The sequence below is a fragment of the Charadrius vociferus genome, unplaced genomic scaffold, assembly GCF_000708025.1.
Source record: "Charadrius vociferus isolate BGI_N301 unplaced genomic scaffold, ASM70802v2 scaffold514, whole genome shotgun sequence".
In the NCBI taxonomy this organism is placed as follows: domain Eukaryota; kingdom Metazoa; phylum Chordata; class Aves; order Charadriiformes; family Charadriidae; genus Charadrius; species Charadrius vociferus.
In genome coordinates this window covers 147,775-164,185 of record NW_009648118.1, presented here as the reverse complement: position 1 = coordinate 164,185, position 16,411 = coordinate 147,775, and the positions used below count along the sequence as shown (strand labels likewise).

Below are 16,411 nucleotides of genomic sequence, written 5' to 3'. Positions count from 1 at the left end.
CACAGTTTAACAAAACACAAGGTACCTCGCCAAGTTTCAGCTACATACTGAACATTCTGAGAAAATGTATTCTGGATGCAAATCTTGTATACCTGCAAAGCTCACATTACCAAGTGCCCAGAAGCATTAAATAATTCCTTAACTTAGAGTCTCTTTGGAAAACATGTGTCATTTGTTTTATGTTTAGTAATGTAAAAAGTTGTCTCAAAAGTTATCTCATTATAAAGAAAACAATTTATACAATCAGCCCTGTAAACTTAAATTCTTGTTATTACATAGCAATGAAATCTGTCTTTGACAATGAAGGCTAAAGAATGTAATCATATTATCATTGTTACATTAATTCCACTTTCTCAACGGCAGAAGAAAGGCAGCAATTCCAATAAACTATTTGTCAGGGTCTGTGATTTCATTTATGTAAACTAAGCATTATAAGATCCTCAGAAAATGGTAAAACCTAGGTAAATCAGAATATAAAGAATTCAGCAGGTTCAAGGAAACCTCTAATTTACTTGGAAAACATAGGAATTATTTTCTCACTGTTCTGATGTTCTACAAAGCACAGCAGTACTCCAGGTGTTAAACCACTAAGTGTCCTTAAAAGAGCACAAGGGAAGACAAAAGAATCTGTAAAGGTTGCCAAAACCAGTAAGGGCAAATTACCTCCTTTGTTGCTCTGTAACACATTAATCATCAGAGTTGCACCAGTCCATATCAACTCTGACCTCCAGCTTCTCACCAGTTCCCCTCTGCAGGTCACCCACAGCCCCAGAATGACCTGGAGGTGACAGTACACCTACAACCCCCACTGCCAACCACGGTGGCAAGAGCAACTGCTCCATCAGCAGATAAAGACAGAGGTGTGGCTATTGGCATGCACCATTCTTTGTGCAGTACCAGGAATCGTGCTGGGATAACATACACCAGCCAAAAGAAGTGCCAAAGCACAGGGCAGAAGTAAAGGGAAGACCAGCAAGAGGACCTCAGCTTGGTCTAGCACCACCTTTTTCTTCAGTGCTTTTGAAAGTCATGTTCTCCAGCTGTGTGGCTTGTTGCAGATTTTGACCTGTCCTGAAGGTACAAACAGAAACTTTCACAGGCGCTTCTCATTGCATCACTGTAATTCCTCTTTAACATCAATTAGCATGAAATTGTCTATGTTGCCTTCAGGACCACAGAAGGCAAGTGCAGACTGACTCATGGTTTCAGCTTTGACTAACAGTAAAATCTGTTTGATTGATCACCCCAGAGGAACTGATGGTAAGAAATAATTATCCATCAGTGATTTGCCTGCACCCAGGCATGTGACTTTTACAGATAGACTTTCATTCTATATTGAGGCATAGTAGAAGTTTATTCTCAAAAATTGTAATAATACAGTGTTTCTGTCATTATGAAATCCTGTGTGTAGTTTGCATGCTATCTAGTTCATGGAACGATTATAAAGATTAATGCTTATGGTACACTTTCCTAAAAAATAATTCAGAGCACTTAGTACTTAAGAACTACTGTAAATGCTTACAAAGGAAGAGTGAAATTATTCAGACATTTTTGCTTTGTCTTCATAGATGCAGTCATCAGCAAAACAGTAAAAAAAAAATAATTGTGCCAAGTGGAAGAATTGATCACCTTTCAGAACCAAAGAAACCTGAAAACAATACAAAGATTTGAGACTATCCGTTACCTCACAAATGTTATGGAATATAACCAGACCACTCCATCACAGGCATTACTGTTGTTACTACTGTAATTTAATTTTTTTGGCACTGTTGCAATGGAGTAGTTTCATCTGAGTAGGTAAGGCACTAAGATTTCATGTTTAAAGACTTGCACTTCAAAGATGAACATGAAGTTCACGTGTATCAGAAAATTAGAGCAATTTAGGGCTATTACAACATCTTTAATGAAGCAATCAGTAAAAACTTCAGTTTCAACAAATTGCTGGACCGCAATCAAAATATCCGATTTAAAAACATATCTCAGCCTGAAGAGCTTGGAAGTTTTTTGAAAAATTAAATCTTGAATTTCCTTTCATTCTGGTCCAGCGTTTGGCCTCCTCTTCAGCTTAATCCAAATGCCATTATTTGGACGAAGAATCAGTTCTCCAGCTATACCAAGCTCTTCTAGCTTGTGACATGATTCCACCCAAAAGCGCCGCAGGATGAGGGCCAGGAGAGTTTTTTCCTCCATTTGCGCAAAGCGCTGACCTACAAATTACAGGGCAGCAAAAAAAAAAAAAAAAGAAAGACATTAATGTCAGGTTACATCAACAGTTACTGCATTTGCACACTCACAGCAATACCTCTAGGAATGCAGGAGAGCAAGGACCATGCATCTGCCTCGGGAACAGAACTGCCTTTAGGTCAAAATCAAGGTCATACTGATAGTACCGTAATGAGCACTTTTGCCTGCATGACAACTCTGGCCTTCCCGGGACAATCCCCAGCACATCCTCCTTCCCATAGTACACAGAGCTCAAACAGCAAAGAGAAATCAGTCAACGCTTTATACGAACTAATGCAAAACACAGCCTTGTCACGTCTCTTGGGTGGACTAGGCAGCAGGGCACGGATAACGGCCCAGAGCAGAAGATGCAGCACAGGGACTGCGAGGAGAGACAAAACCCACTGTTCCACACATGCAGGGAAGACCAAAGGAGATACAACTGCAACAGGGCAACAGATCAACCTTCCTTCAAAGAACACTAGGTATCACACACACTGATGATTTGGCAGCGCAGAGGGCGAAGTTCAATTTACATTTCAGAGAAAAATGGAGAAGGAAAGGGTAGAACAGGGAAATATGAGGGAAACCAAACCAAGCGTGACAAGCCAGGCAGTTCACTCAAAAGAAACTGAAAATGGGAACAGGACACAAAGCGGAGTGCTCAAAACTTTTTCTGTGCTCCCCTCTGCATGGTGCACAGATGGATGTCTGTACACATGTACACAGTGACGTATTTCTGCAATGATATTAACGAACCACCTCTCCTGCACATGTTCCTGTGCACCCAGGAACTAGCTAGACGTGTAATATTAAATTAGACTCCTCTTTGGAACATGGGAAGACCTAGTCTGCCCTTCTTACGGTAAGGGCACCTATTCCCAACGAGACAAACTAAAAATAAACAAAAAAACCCAACCCCACTCCCCCCCAAAAGAAAACAAACAAAACGAAAACCCCAGAAGAAGTTGTATTTTCCATTTTTGCAAGTGTCATGGCAATTGCTGAATGTTCCCCATCTGCACTTAAGATCAATGCAGGGAACAGTCTTTTCATGTGTTCTACACTATAAACAGCACCACCTCTACTTTGAGCACTGATAAATGCCAAGTGTCTCAGCGGCACTTGAAGAGGAAGTTCTGGGATGACATTGGCCCCTGGAAAGAAAGGAAACCCTTGAGAAGAAACAAAGGGGGCAGCTCAAGCACCAGGCTTGCAGGGGAGACAGTGCCCAGAATTTGGGGGTGGGGAGTTTGGGAAATTTGGGGCAGCGGGGGACACGACCAGCAGGCACATCAAGACTTCAACTGCTGATACACTCACTGCTGTCACAGTCACCACCCCAAAAGCAGCACTGTCACACGACAAGGGCTTTGTCTTCAGCTACCTACCAATGCAGTTCCTGGGACCAGCTGAGAAGGGCACATAAGCATATGGGTGCCTTCCCTTAGAGTTTTCAGGGAAGAATCGCTCAGGTCGGAACTCCTCCGGGTCAGGGAAGATCTCGGGGTCTCTATGCAGGGCATAAGTTATGACAAGAACATTTGCACCTTTTGGTATCTGATATCCTCCTAAAGAGAAAAGGGAAAGGGAGAAGAGGGGTCAAAACAGCAAATACATGACTTTCTATACACCACAGCACAGTTAAAAAAAAAAACAAAACTAAACAAAACAATGCTGCCCTTTACTTGGGAAACACATCCACTGAGGAGACGTTAGCAGGATAGGAAACGGCAAAAGCACGACACTACTTACTAATACAGCAGTCCTCTCTCAAGGTACGGGCAAACAGTGGAACTGAAGGGAAGAGCCGAAGGGCTTCTTTCACAACACATTCAAGGTATCGAAGCTTCTTCAAATCATCCATTGTAACAGAACGCTCAGTGTTGCCTGTTCAAAAACAAACAGGGGGATGAGCAAAACCAAAACCCCCCAGTTTTGGCTAAACAAACTCATCCCAGGTCCCTCTGTGAACTCTCATCATGCACCAAGACCACATAGGAGAAGGTGCTACACATACATTGAATATGCATGCCTCACCCCAAAGACATAAGGTTGGTTGTAGTCTCCTACAGACCTTCCAGCACTCATCCCAACCACCTCTAGCTACTGAAAGCTCCAGAAGGGCCACAGGGCATGTTCCTACCACCCCTCCTAAGTAAATTTAGGCTTCTAATGTGCCACATCCCTGCTCACAAATGCAACCATCATCGCAACCCCAATTAAGGGGGAATAGAAACGTACCAAACACCTCATCCAGTTCTCTGTGAACCTTCTTCTGGACTTCAGGATTACGTCCAAGTAAGTACAGGACCCAGTTCATAGCAGCTGCTGTTGTATCGTGGCCCTAGAGGTCCAGATTTACAAAGACTTTACTTCAAAACCATTCCTGTGCACAAGCAGGCTTTGTAAAAACTTGAGTGTGCAGGTAGTATGGAAAGGAAAACTTAGTAGTCCCGTGACCACGAGAAAAACAAAAATCAGGAGCGAAGAACTCTATCCAACACACTGATTATCAGGATATACAGTGACCCATGATTCTGTCAAGTGCCTGAAAACTCCCCAAAAGAACAACAAACCAAAGGGTTGCTTGGATACCTCAAACATGAAAGTATCCACTTCCTCACGAATGTCTCTGTAGCTCAATTTGTTCCCTTCATCATCTGTTGCACTCAGCAGCATGTCCAGGAAAGCTTTTCTCTTTTTGGAGCCACTTTCTTCACTGTTTCCATCAGCATCACACTTCATTTGCTTGGTGTTTTCAAGTTCTGCAGCTTTTTCTGCTATGACCTGAGATTAGAACCATTATATTAGATATGATGTATGCAGCACATGTGCACAGTCTGCACCACACAGGTTTGTCCCACCTTATTAAAACAACATCATCTGTAGCAGTCTACATGAGCTAATTAGTGTAGCTGTCAGCATTAGCTCATGAAATTTAACGGACATTTTGTCTTAGTAGGTGAAACATGACCAACCCCTCTTGTCCCAAGCAATAGAATGAACCTTGAATAGCCTTTGTTTGATCAAAGAAATAGATAGCTAAACTATGCAAGCAAGTTGTTGATGATCAAGAAGTGTAAACACATCCAGAATACCCGGAACCAGCCAATTGTGAATGCCAATAACAGCGACAGCAAATCGAAAAAACATCACCACATTTGGAACAGACTGATCACCAAGAAGATATTCTCCGCTCTATCCAATAACTAAGGAAAGCATCACATCTCCAACCTCTGGGGAACGTAGGAGACTGAAGAGAAGCCAGGGCACCCCACAATCCTGCATCAGGACTACACATAGCACGGCTTGAACCACTACACTAAAGCTTCCCAAATTTTCTTCAGTATGAGAGCAGTGGTTGAACTTCCCTTTTCTAGGTCAAAGCCCAGCCCCAGTGACAGAGATTTCCTGCTGTCACCACCGTTGTCATAACAGCAAAACAAAACCCTTCAATAAACTCCTCTTGCTCTCAACAGAAAAATAAAGGCTGTAGAGTACATAATTCTGTTCAGAGGAAGCCCTGAACGGGAAAAAAAAAACAAAACAAAAACAAACAAACAGTTATATACACACACATTGTTTCCCTCACTGAACATACACATATAAAAACACATATTGAGCCACCTTTTGTCACAGTGCTTTCTGTCAGCAGCTACACTTGGCGATATTATTCTTTACTGTTTCTTTGCCATCTTCTAAGATTTGGCTTCTTATATTCAGTGCACCAGCCCAGCGTGGGAAGAGAGGAAGTGTTACCTTAGGTCCCTTTGAGAGCCTTTCCCATGCCTCAATGCTGCAATTCCCCATAAAAGGAAGCAAAAGATGAACTACTTAACAACACAGAGTCAATAGGGCTCATTATATGCAGTGAAAGTTCAGAGATGATTTCCTGTGTTGTGGGTATTGATACGATGACATCATGGGATACATACACCTGTTTCAGGGAAAGCAGCCTGTTTGGTAACATCCTAACAGTAGATTGAGGAGGGCAACCATTGGCAAGAACAGCATGGGAACTATTTGGTCAGAGAAAGGAGCGTTACTTGCACAGTCTATCATGGTGAGAAGGCACTGCGCTTTTAGCCAAGTCAGTGACATACGCTTAATGGTTTCTGTGTCAAAGCGTCCTACTGCTGATGTGGGGACCTGCGTGTGTTTGCTCATCGCAGCAGTTCTGCTCCGCATAGGGGAAAATGAATACAGGCTTCAGTTTCTGAGGGCTGGACCAAGTGGCATTACCAAGCAGACCCCTTTGCTCATTGCTACAAACTTGGCAGTGAGCTGTTGCAGGTGATTCAGATGTGGAGCATCTGGGGCAGAACAGGAGTTCAATGAATTCCTGTTGTTTGTTTCGGCTATCAAGGACCTGTAAGTCTTATTACTCCCTTGCTTAAATAAGACAGAGCTCCTGATGGAGAAGTCAGCTGTTGTCTTCTTTTCAGGGAATTCCTTGGAATCCCAACAGAGAGATAGTTCTCCTCTTAATAGATGCATACCAGCGGGACAGCACCTCAGCCCCATTTGGAAGCTCTCTACTGAGTGCAAGACTTCACTCAAACAACTAGAATGTACCATTAAAAAACAACACTAAAAAAAAAGAATCCATACTGTATCTGTAAAATTGTGAAGGATCTTGAGGTTCCTATCATGCTCTCTTCCCTCCTTGAACAGCTTATATGCAAGATCAGGCCAAAGCCAAGGGCTCTTCTGTCGCTGTTGGATTAGATCACTCATCCTAGGGGAACAAGAATTACATTATGTAACATTTCTTGACAAAAAAAAAAAAATTAAAAAAAAAATACATTTACAGCACAGTTTCAAGAACCAAAAAAAAAATGTTCTACCTCCCCCAGTGAAATGGAGCTCAACGCATTGTGTGGGTTTAAAGCCGTTCGCCTGAAGGGAAGGCTGTTCATATTTGTTTCCTGATTTCAAACCATCTCAGAACTTCTGTAAACTGTCCCAGCATCACCATGATTTATATCTTAAAGCACTGATTTCTGAGAAGGACGTTTAGTGGGAATCTTCTTGAGACAGACATATTAAGTCATCCAAGTCCAGGCCCACTCCACCTCAGTAAAGCACTGACCATGCTGAAAAGTTATGTACAACCTGAGAAGACTACTTGTGTCAGGGCTCCAAAATATCTGCTCCGTGACCTCGAACAGCCATCTAAAAGCATTACATTCCTATCTAACTATCCAGATACCATACATGCCAGACAGCACTTGAAAAGTATTTGAAATAAAGATTATGAGACTTCAAGTATGCTCAAACACAACTGAGTACTTTTGGAAGGGCTGATTGTCATTTTTTTGTCAGCTCTTGCTCATGCTTTTGGCTGCAGAAAGAGACTTTGAGGAGTAACTATTACATTTAGACCAACTTCAGTCCCACTTGTGGTACCATTTGGAAAGGCCAAGGAACCAATGACAACCAAACCCGCTAATTCCACCCCCCTTTTAAAACACGCTTGTCTCAACAAGCCCCATCAAAGGCTAGGGGTGAGAAGCCACAAGCAGCTACACCTCATCTAGGCTGACACACCAGTGTGGTAGGAATATAAACCACGCTTTTCCTAATCCCTGGACAGTCCCATACCATTTGAATGGTGTAAATACTGCCGTCAGCTGCAGAGCAGCAGTGCCTCAGCTTTCACATGATGTCTAAACCAGCATCCTCCCAATTCTGCCAGTCATGCTGATCTGAAATGCTGCAGCTCCATATTTTTTTTTTTTAACCTCACGTACCAATGGATTAACTAAATGGCAGCTGACACCCTCCTCAAAGCCTCAGCCTCCCATTGCATATACTCATCAGAAAATGCATCAAAATCTGCAGGAGTTTTTCCTGCCTTCTCGGCTTTCTACCTCCATCTGTGATCTCTCTGCTGGCTCACAGCAGATGAACTCCTCACACCAGCAGCATCAACTCCAGACAAAACAGCCAAGAAAAATGTCCATTTACCTGTAGATAGCACGAACATACTCAGAATCCTTATTCTGCTGAGCACCCACAGTCCTGCCCATTGCCGTTTCTAGGAGGAAGAAATCACCAACAGTTCATGAGCGCTAAGTGAGAAACAGAGTCTCGGTACACAATGAGCTACTACTGCTCCCAGCCTCTGACTGTCACCACGCAGTCCCTTTGACAGGTACACACACACATCCCTTTCCAGGTGATGAGCTCGCTTACCATCTCCATGCCCAGCCACCCTGCTCCTCAACACAACCTCACTTCAGACTGCTACCCCTGCCCTGCCCGTCCCACAAACTCACCTGCTCAGAAGCACACAAGACACCCTAGGAGAAAGGATGGCCTTGGGAGGATGGAAATGCATTCACACAATATGCAGGGACATTCCTCTTTAACTGTCTCCTCCCCGAACACAGCACAGCTGTACTCATAAGCATCTGCATCATTTACAGCCCCACCACAGTAACTGAAGAGGACTTACCACAGATGATATCAAGGGCACACAGAGTGACGTCTAGAAAGACGTCAAACGGTTCCTTGTCAACATGCTTCTCAAGTTTCTCCAACAAAATACATCCTTGTTCATTCATAACCTCTAGAAAGTCAGCTAAGATTGCAAAGTGGAACGTGGGAGTTATCATCTTCCTCCGTGACCGCCACTTGTCTCCAGTGCTGCAAAATTAACAGGGAGAAGGAACGGTTAAAAACTTCAAGTCAAAAATAAACCACTCACCATCACAGGAATTACACAGTGAAAACTGCAGCCTGGAACACTTTCACAGATGGACACACTGTAGATGACTCTTCAACCTGTCCATAGCGCTCCCTAGAAAAAGCAAAATGGAAATATTTCTTGCTCCAGCCTTCTCCAAAGCACAGCCCACCATTTCTATAGCTGCTCTCAACAAAAGGACATGCCAACAAGTCTTCAGGCAATACAGCCTCAGTAGTTGCTCAGTGCACAGACTCAGAGGGATGGAACACAAGCCACCTACAGGACAAGCCAGCTATTCAGCATCAAGGCCTCAAGTTGTCACATTGTTTCTGTGAATCTGAGAGCAGCCCTGAGGAGAAGGACTTGGGGGTGCTGCTAGATGAGAAGCTCAACATGAGCCGGCAATGCTCAATGGCAGCCCAGAAGGCCAACTGTATCCTGGGCTGCATCAGAAGTGTGGCCAGCAGGGCGAAGGAGGGGATTCTGCCCCTCTACTCTGCTCTGGGGAGACCCTACCTGCAGTACAGCATCCAGCTCTGGAGCCCTCAGAACAAAGACGACATGGACCTGTTGGAGCTGATCAAGAGGAGGGCCACAAAGATGATCCGAGGGCTGGAGCACCTCTCCTATGAGGAGAGGCTGAGACAGTTGGGGTTGCTCAGCCTGGAGAAGAGAAGAATCTGGGGACAGCTGTATTATTGCTGCCTTCCAGTCCCTAAAGGTGGCCTACAGGAGAGCTGGGGAAGGACTTTTTACTAGGGCTTGTAGTGATAGGATGAGGGGGAATGGCTTCAAACTGGAAAGGGGTAGATTTTATTTAGATATTAGGAAGATTTTTTTCACTTTTGAAGATGGTGAGGCACTGGCCCAGGTTGCCCCGAGAAGCTGTGGAAGCTCCACCCCTGGAGGTGTTCAAGGCCAAGTTGGACAGGACTTTGAGCAACCTGGTCTAGTGGAAGGTGTCCCTGCCCATGGAAGGGGGGCTGGGACTCAATGATTTTCAAGGTCCCTTCCAACCTAAGCCATTCTACGATCACCACCCATGCTTGCGTTCATCCGCTGACTAAGAAACAAGGGTTGCAGAGCACTAGGGTCCATGAACACTACACAAATTAATGCCTCGAGGTCTGGCTACAAAATACTTCCTTGGAGACAGGCAACCACCCTCCCACATGTCAATGAAAGAGCATGGAGACTCAGCGGGTGACACCAGCTTTCTCTAGGTGCCCCACAGGCACACAACTGGCAGCTCTGTTTACAGGGTAAGCCATCACACCACTTCTGTTAACCTGCTCTGGTTCCTGACTGGAACATTCCCCTCCATTATGTTTTTGCAAGCACAAAGAAATTAAAACACCTCTAAAGGTCTACTGGAAACAAAACAACCAGTAAAGACGACGACTGACAGTGAGGATACACCATGCCCGATGTCCATGGACCTCAACTCTCTGCACTATGCTACTGAATACTGCCTTCTTAAGGGCCATGAACAAAACTCGGGATAAAAAGCATTCCTCATCCTCTCCCATAAACTTGCACCTCCCACACCACATGATCACAGCTGGCTTTTACAACACTACGGTCCCACCCCAAACCACAAGGAGCTCACCACTGAGGGCTCCAAACAAGCAACAAAGCTCTACTGCTAAGAGGGGGACCTTGACCTTCTTGCACAAACACAGAAGAGGCACAAAGGCACCGGAGCCAATCTATATTTGCCTGGCTCTGAGTCTTGAATATCTGCATCATCCAGACAAAAGCTTCCTTGACCCTCCCAAGACCAGAGGACACCAAGCCCTTGCATCACTGCTCCTCTCTTTCTCCACTCCTGACTTAGGCTTTCACCCAGGCTCACTTCTTACAAGCCTCCACATCATGAGGGAAATGAATGACAGGGTGTAGATATTCTCCCATCCCATCCCAAAGCATCACTGACCTCAGACCCACCCTGCCAGTTTCCAGCATCACCAGCTGGGGTAAGCAATGCACAGTCACAGTTTTGCCACAGGCTGACCACTTGACACACATCCCAACATTCAAAACATCCAGTGTGTAGCACTGCAGACTAAAAGACACCACTTGCCATAGGCTACAACTTCCCATAACTCACATTCATTTCAAGCCTCTGGGCAAAACAGTAACAATGGCCAAATTTGCCAAGAAACAGATAATGCCAAAACATCTTTATCGGATATCAGCTGCTAAAGAGCAGCCAAAGCCATCACAAGGAATAAGACTTCCACAGCTATCATCTACATCTCTGTCCAGAGATACATACAGCATTCCTGTCACAAAGCCCTCTTCTTGTCATATATCCTGCCATGTTCAAGAAGACAGCAATGCACCGGTGTTTCACTATACCTTGTCAGAAGTCCAGTGCCCAGCCACGGCTGCAGGAAATAGTACAAGTACGATTTTTCTATATGCTTCGAACTGCTCAGAATAACCTGTCAGAAAAATGAAAGGAGAGGAAAAAAGCATCACTTGTTAGGTGGAGAGAGATTTCTTCAGCTGAGATTACTTCACATAACCTCAGTACCTCCACAAAAATGCCCCGAGCCTCAGTAAAATGCACAAGATTTCAGTACAAGCTGGTACACAGGGGGAACATTGAGTTCACACCCTCAAGTCTTCCAGTAAATATTTCAATCCTGAGAAACAATGAAATACTCAATACTCCCAACTTTCCTTATCTTCCTGAAAAAGAAAAATCTGTGTTACAAAGTCGCAGGCAGAGCTCAGAGAAAACCCAACAGTTTCCAGCCTTAAGGGAACTCACAAGTACTACCATCTCTTCAACGAACACTCCGACAAAAATCAACTCTCTCTTCCCAGTTCAAGGATGATCACTGCAAAAACTAACAACTATATTTCACGGCATCAAGACAGACCCACCAAGGTCTAATGCACAAGTCAGCCAGACAGACACAAGTACTGCAACCTGCATTTCATAATATTCCATCCCTGTTTCAGTGGTCCCATCTTCCCTGCGATCTGCTTGTCCATTGTGATCTTGAGAGTAGAAGTTTTCACACGTGAAAACAAAGCTAAAGGAGATGATGTTTTTTATAAAACATACTGAGTCAGTGCTTTCATTTGCTGGCCATCTTCAGTATTATTTTTTTTTTTCCCATACTAGGCTTTTTATATTCCTCTGTTTTCAATCTTTCTTTAGCACTGGGTCAGAGGACAATCTCAAGTAAATTCAGTCCAAGTCCTTTTTTTGCAAAAATTACATTGAGGGAATAGACACTAACAGGTTGGGTGCTGCTTTGCATGACAGTAGAATAGACAGGAGACAAACACACTCACCTCCACGCTGTCAGGGTGATACAAAATCATGACAGGCAACGGTCCTATCCAAAGTTTGAACAATGGCCAACTCCTGAACTCTTCAACATAAGTTTGCAGTTGTTTGAAAAAACCTAGAATGAAAAAAAAGCAGACTAGAATTTTTGATAAAGAGGGGTTTGCCGAGTAAGAAAGACTTCTGTAATGAACTCTTTTTCACCACATGCCCTGTAATTCTGTTTTTGTTGTAGTTTTATCTTCCTACTATGACCAAGAAGCATATTTTGCACCTATCTATTAGCTGTACTGTAGGAGTATTTCTTTAGAGCTGTACCCTTGATGGTACTCTGTTCTAGAGAAACCTCTCCTAGCTGCAGATAAGGCAGTTTGTAACAATTAAAGCCAAAGCAAATTTTATCAAGGCTATGCTTACATTTTGGCTTATCTGACGCCAGCCAAAACGCTATAATCAAGACGCTGCTTTACGTTCCCAGTACAGCGTCGAGCCTTTTCCCATCCGAGACTGCACTGACGTTTGTGGTGCACGCACAAGTGATGCCATGCACAGTAATGGCAGAACACTGTGCAGGAGCTTGAAATATTTAGTTTCTGACAGCTGCACTCCTTAAGAAAATACATGGAGCCCTTACACTATTATTGTTTGTTGGCAAACAAATTATTTCTTACTCCAACATGCTTAAATCCTCTCGTTCTCTCGCAGCCGTAGCCATCAGTGATGGTTTGCAATTCTAGCAGGAGCTTTTGACAGTTGGATGCTCCAGGATTAAACTCCACTCTTGTCCTTTTAGAAACCTTACTGAAGGGTAAGTGACCTCTTAAGGGGCCACTGTGGATTTGGCAATTCAGATGTCCCCATCTCTAAGTGCACAAAGACTCATATGATCGTTTATGCCAGGGACCACCTGAGAGCTACCACTGTTGTCCAGTTGCCAGCTGGACTTGACACCAGTGAGCTCAGCAATACACCCAATTCTCCACCCACATCATTATCCACTTATTCAGTCTATGTCTTCCTAGTTTAGCTATACAGAAAGTATGGGGAATGGTATCAAAGACCTCGCTGAATCAAATTAAAACACCATCTACTGCTCTTCCCTTGCTCACAGATCCCGCTGTCTCATCACAGAGGGCAAGCAGGTTCATTCGGCAATTATAGAGGAGGCAGCCGCTATCAGCATGTTCAAGGATTAAACATGCCTTTGACCTTTCAGAAAGTAGATTAAACAATAAATTACTCCCTCCAATGCCTCTGCAGAGTTGAAAATTCAAAGTTCTCCAAATCAAAGGGAAAAAAAAAAAAAAAAGGAAAAAAAATATTTTCCTAATAGATACCCAAATACAGCATTCCCTAGTCTCAGGCAAAGTTCTAATGACACCTTACCCAACCAGCTTAAGAGTGTCAGATTATTTTGCCTTTTTTTGTTCTTGTTGTTCTAACATTACCATGATTAAAATATCACAAATTTTCCAGCATTTGTCTACTGATATCAATAAATAAAATCACCATCAGATGACAAGTCAATTTTCTTTCTGCTATAAAACCTTATCCTTTTTCTAAAAACTATCTTCTTTTTCAGTTGTCACATTTTTCAAGAAAAAGTTTATAAACCACAAACTTCACTCATTTTTACATAAACAGGAACAAAGATGGACGGTCATGGACTTAACTACAGCATGGAGGCTCTGTGACTCCTGCTAACAAAGGAGATTAGAGACTCCATAGAACATAAACGTCTCCATCAAACTGCTTTCGGCAGAGAGAAGCAGTGTTCTTTTTTGTTTTGTTTTTTAAGAAGATTTAAGAAGAAGGAAAAAAAAAAAGTAAAAGATCTGTCTCTCAGTCAGGCTCATATACACATCCCCACTACGGTCCTGCTACTGCTTCCCCAAAGTCAACTTCAGGGAAAGCTGCTTGCCCTCGCTTCCAAAGGAAGATGTCTCATATCTGTATTTAGATACGGGGTTGGATCCAGAGAAAAAATGTGTACCCTCAAAAAACAGAGGGATGATGTCTCAGCATGAATCAGCACTGGGCAATGTGCATGGCCGTGCTGCACGTGTCCTTGGCTTCACCATGCTCCCATGACCCAGTCACTCTCTCTTCTGGCAGCGCAGCCAGGTACACATGTGCACAGGGCAGGCTGGTGTACGTGGGCATCACAAACACACCCAGAAGAGTCCGCTGGTCCACTGACAGCACAGCCAGGGCTGTTTTCACACCACAGACTCTTCAAGAAATACGCTCCTGTGCAAAACCAAGTACCAAATGGAAAGGGAATGAGTAGCACATCAGTGCTCTCTCAGGCACCTGGCAAAAAGAAGGTACCATTGAACCACAAAAGAACTGAAAAGTTTTCTTTTGAGGGATGTACTGCAAATACTCAGCAATTGTATGATGTTCAACAAGGCCAAGTGCCAGGTCCTGCACTGGGGTCACAACAACCCCATGCAGAGCTACAGGCTTGGGGAAGAGTGGCTGGAAAGCTGCCTGGCAGAAAAGGACCTGAGGGTGTTGGTCAACAGCCGGCTGGAGATGAGCCAGCAGTGTGCCCAGGTGACCAAGAAGGCCAACAGCATCCTGGCCTGTGTCAGGAATAGTGTGGCCAGCAGGACTAGGGTCGTGATCGTCCCCCTGTACTCGGCACTGGTGAAGCCCCACCTCAAATACTGTGTTGTTTCGGGCCCCTCACTACAAGAAAGACATTGAGGCGCTGGAGCGTGTCCAGAGAGGGGCAACAAAGCTGGTGAGGGGTCTGGAGCCACAAGTCTTCTGAGGAGCGGCTGAGGGAACTGGGGTTGTTCAGCCTGGAGAAAAGGAGGCTGAGGGGAGACCTTATCGTTCCCTACAACAACCTGAAAGGAGGTTGTAGCCAGGTGGGGGTCGGTCTATTCTTCCAAGTAACAAACAATAGGACAAGAGGAAAAGGTCTCAAGTTGCACCGGGGGAGGTTTAAACGAGACATTAGGAAAAATTTCTTCGCTGGAAGGGTTGTCAAGCATTGGAACGGGCTGCCCAGCGAAGTGGTGGAGTCACCATCCCTGGAGGTATTTAAAAACAGGTAGTTGTGGCGCTGAGGGACATGGTTTAGTGGTGGTTTTGGCAGTGTTAGGCTAATGGTTGGACTTGATGATCTTAAAGGTCTTTGCAACCAAAACAATTCCATGATTCTTTTGCATCTAACACAGCTAATCCTGAAAATGACCCAGCGACTCAGCATGTGGAAGTCCTTTGCACATGCTCACTTGGGGGAAAAGTGTTTAAAGAAGTATTTTTCTTTTGCAAGCTAAAAGCTTTGTTTGCATCGCAGGTAACAGCCATGGGGACGCAGTGTTCGGCATTGTAACACAGTATTTCCTGACAGAGCAACCAGCACACCTCCCTGACGCAAAAAAACACATTCCACAGCGTGCCTGCTCCACCTCGCCAACAGCTGGAAACGGGTGTGAGCACAGCATCTGGAAGCCGCTGTCAGACTGAACCTCGAGCTAACCTCTGACTGATAGTAACCCCGCATTCATGCAGTTTCTCTCCTTTCTCCTCCCCTGCCTGCTTCTCACACACTTCCCCCCCGCCCCGGAGAGACCTACAGGAGATGACACAGCCTACAACCCCCACTCCCCGCCTGCCAGCCGCAGCTCGACCAGCCAAGCACTTCAGCGCTGGCTCCTCCAGCAAAGCCCCACACAGTGCAAGGACCTCCCAGCTGGGCTACGGCGTGAGCTGCCCTTACCTTCTCCATCAGGCTCTAAGAGTAGGGCATTTCCCAGCACAGGATAGCAGGGGCTGATACCCGGGATCGGCTTCATCACCCGCCATTGCCTCCAGTAATTCATCAGGGAGGGCAGGGACCAGACGGCCAAAATCGTCAACAGCAGAGCGATGACCCCAGTCCCCAAGTGCAGCAGCTGGGGTCTCTCCAAGACTCCCTGCAGGACCTCCATCGCTGCCTCCCAGCCTCCTGCTCCAGAACCTTGATCCCTGCTGGGGAACCAGCGCTGCCGGTACCCGGCTGGCTCTGCCACGCCGCAGCGAGCCGAGTGTGCCGAGGGCCACGATAGCGAGAGGCGGAGCTGTCACACGCTCCCAAGGCACAGCTTCCTGCCAGGGAAATAAACAAAGATATAAAAACCACACACGCGGAGAGGCTGCCTGCAAGCACTTTGTGACGGCAGAGCAGC

At 45.0% G+C, this 16,411-nt stretch overlaps 1 protein-coding gene across 1 annotated transcript; it reads right to left on the bottom strand.

The window, feature by feature from the left end:
- Positions 1-1,959: 1,959 nt before the first annotated feature.
- Positions 1,960-16,174, bottom strand: LOC104285445 (cytochrome P450 4V2). Its single transcript, XM_009883902.1, has 11 exons — positions 15,964-16,174; positions 12,233-12,345; positions 11,282-11,367; positions 8,687-8,877; positions 8,197-8,266; positions 6,838-6,964; positions 4,822-5,013; positions 4,468-4,570; positions 3,979-4,113; positions 3,615-3,794; positions 1,960-2,207 (listed from the first exon to the last, which is right to left on the bottom strand). The coding sequence occupies exons 1-11, from the start codon at positions 16,172-16,174 to the stop codon at positions 2,032-2,034; spliced, it is 1,584 nt and encodes a 527-aa protein (XP_009882204.1). The 3' UTR covers positions 1,960-2,031.
- Between the last annotated feature and the right edge of the window lie 237 nt (positions 16,175-16,411).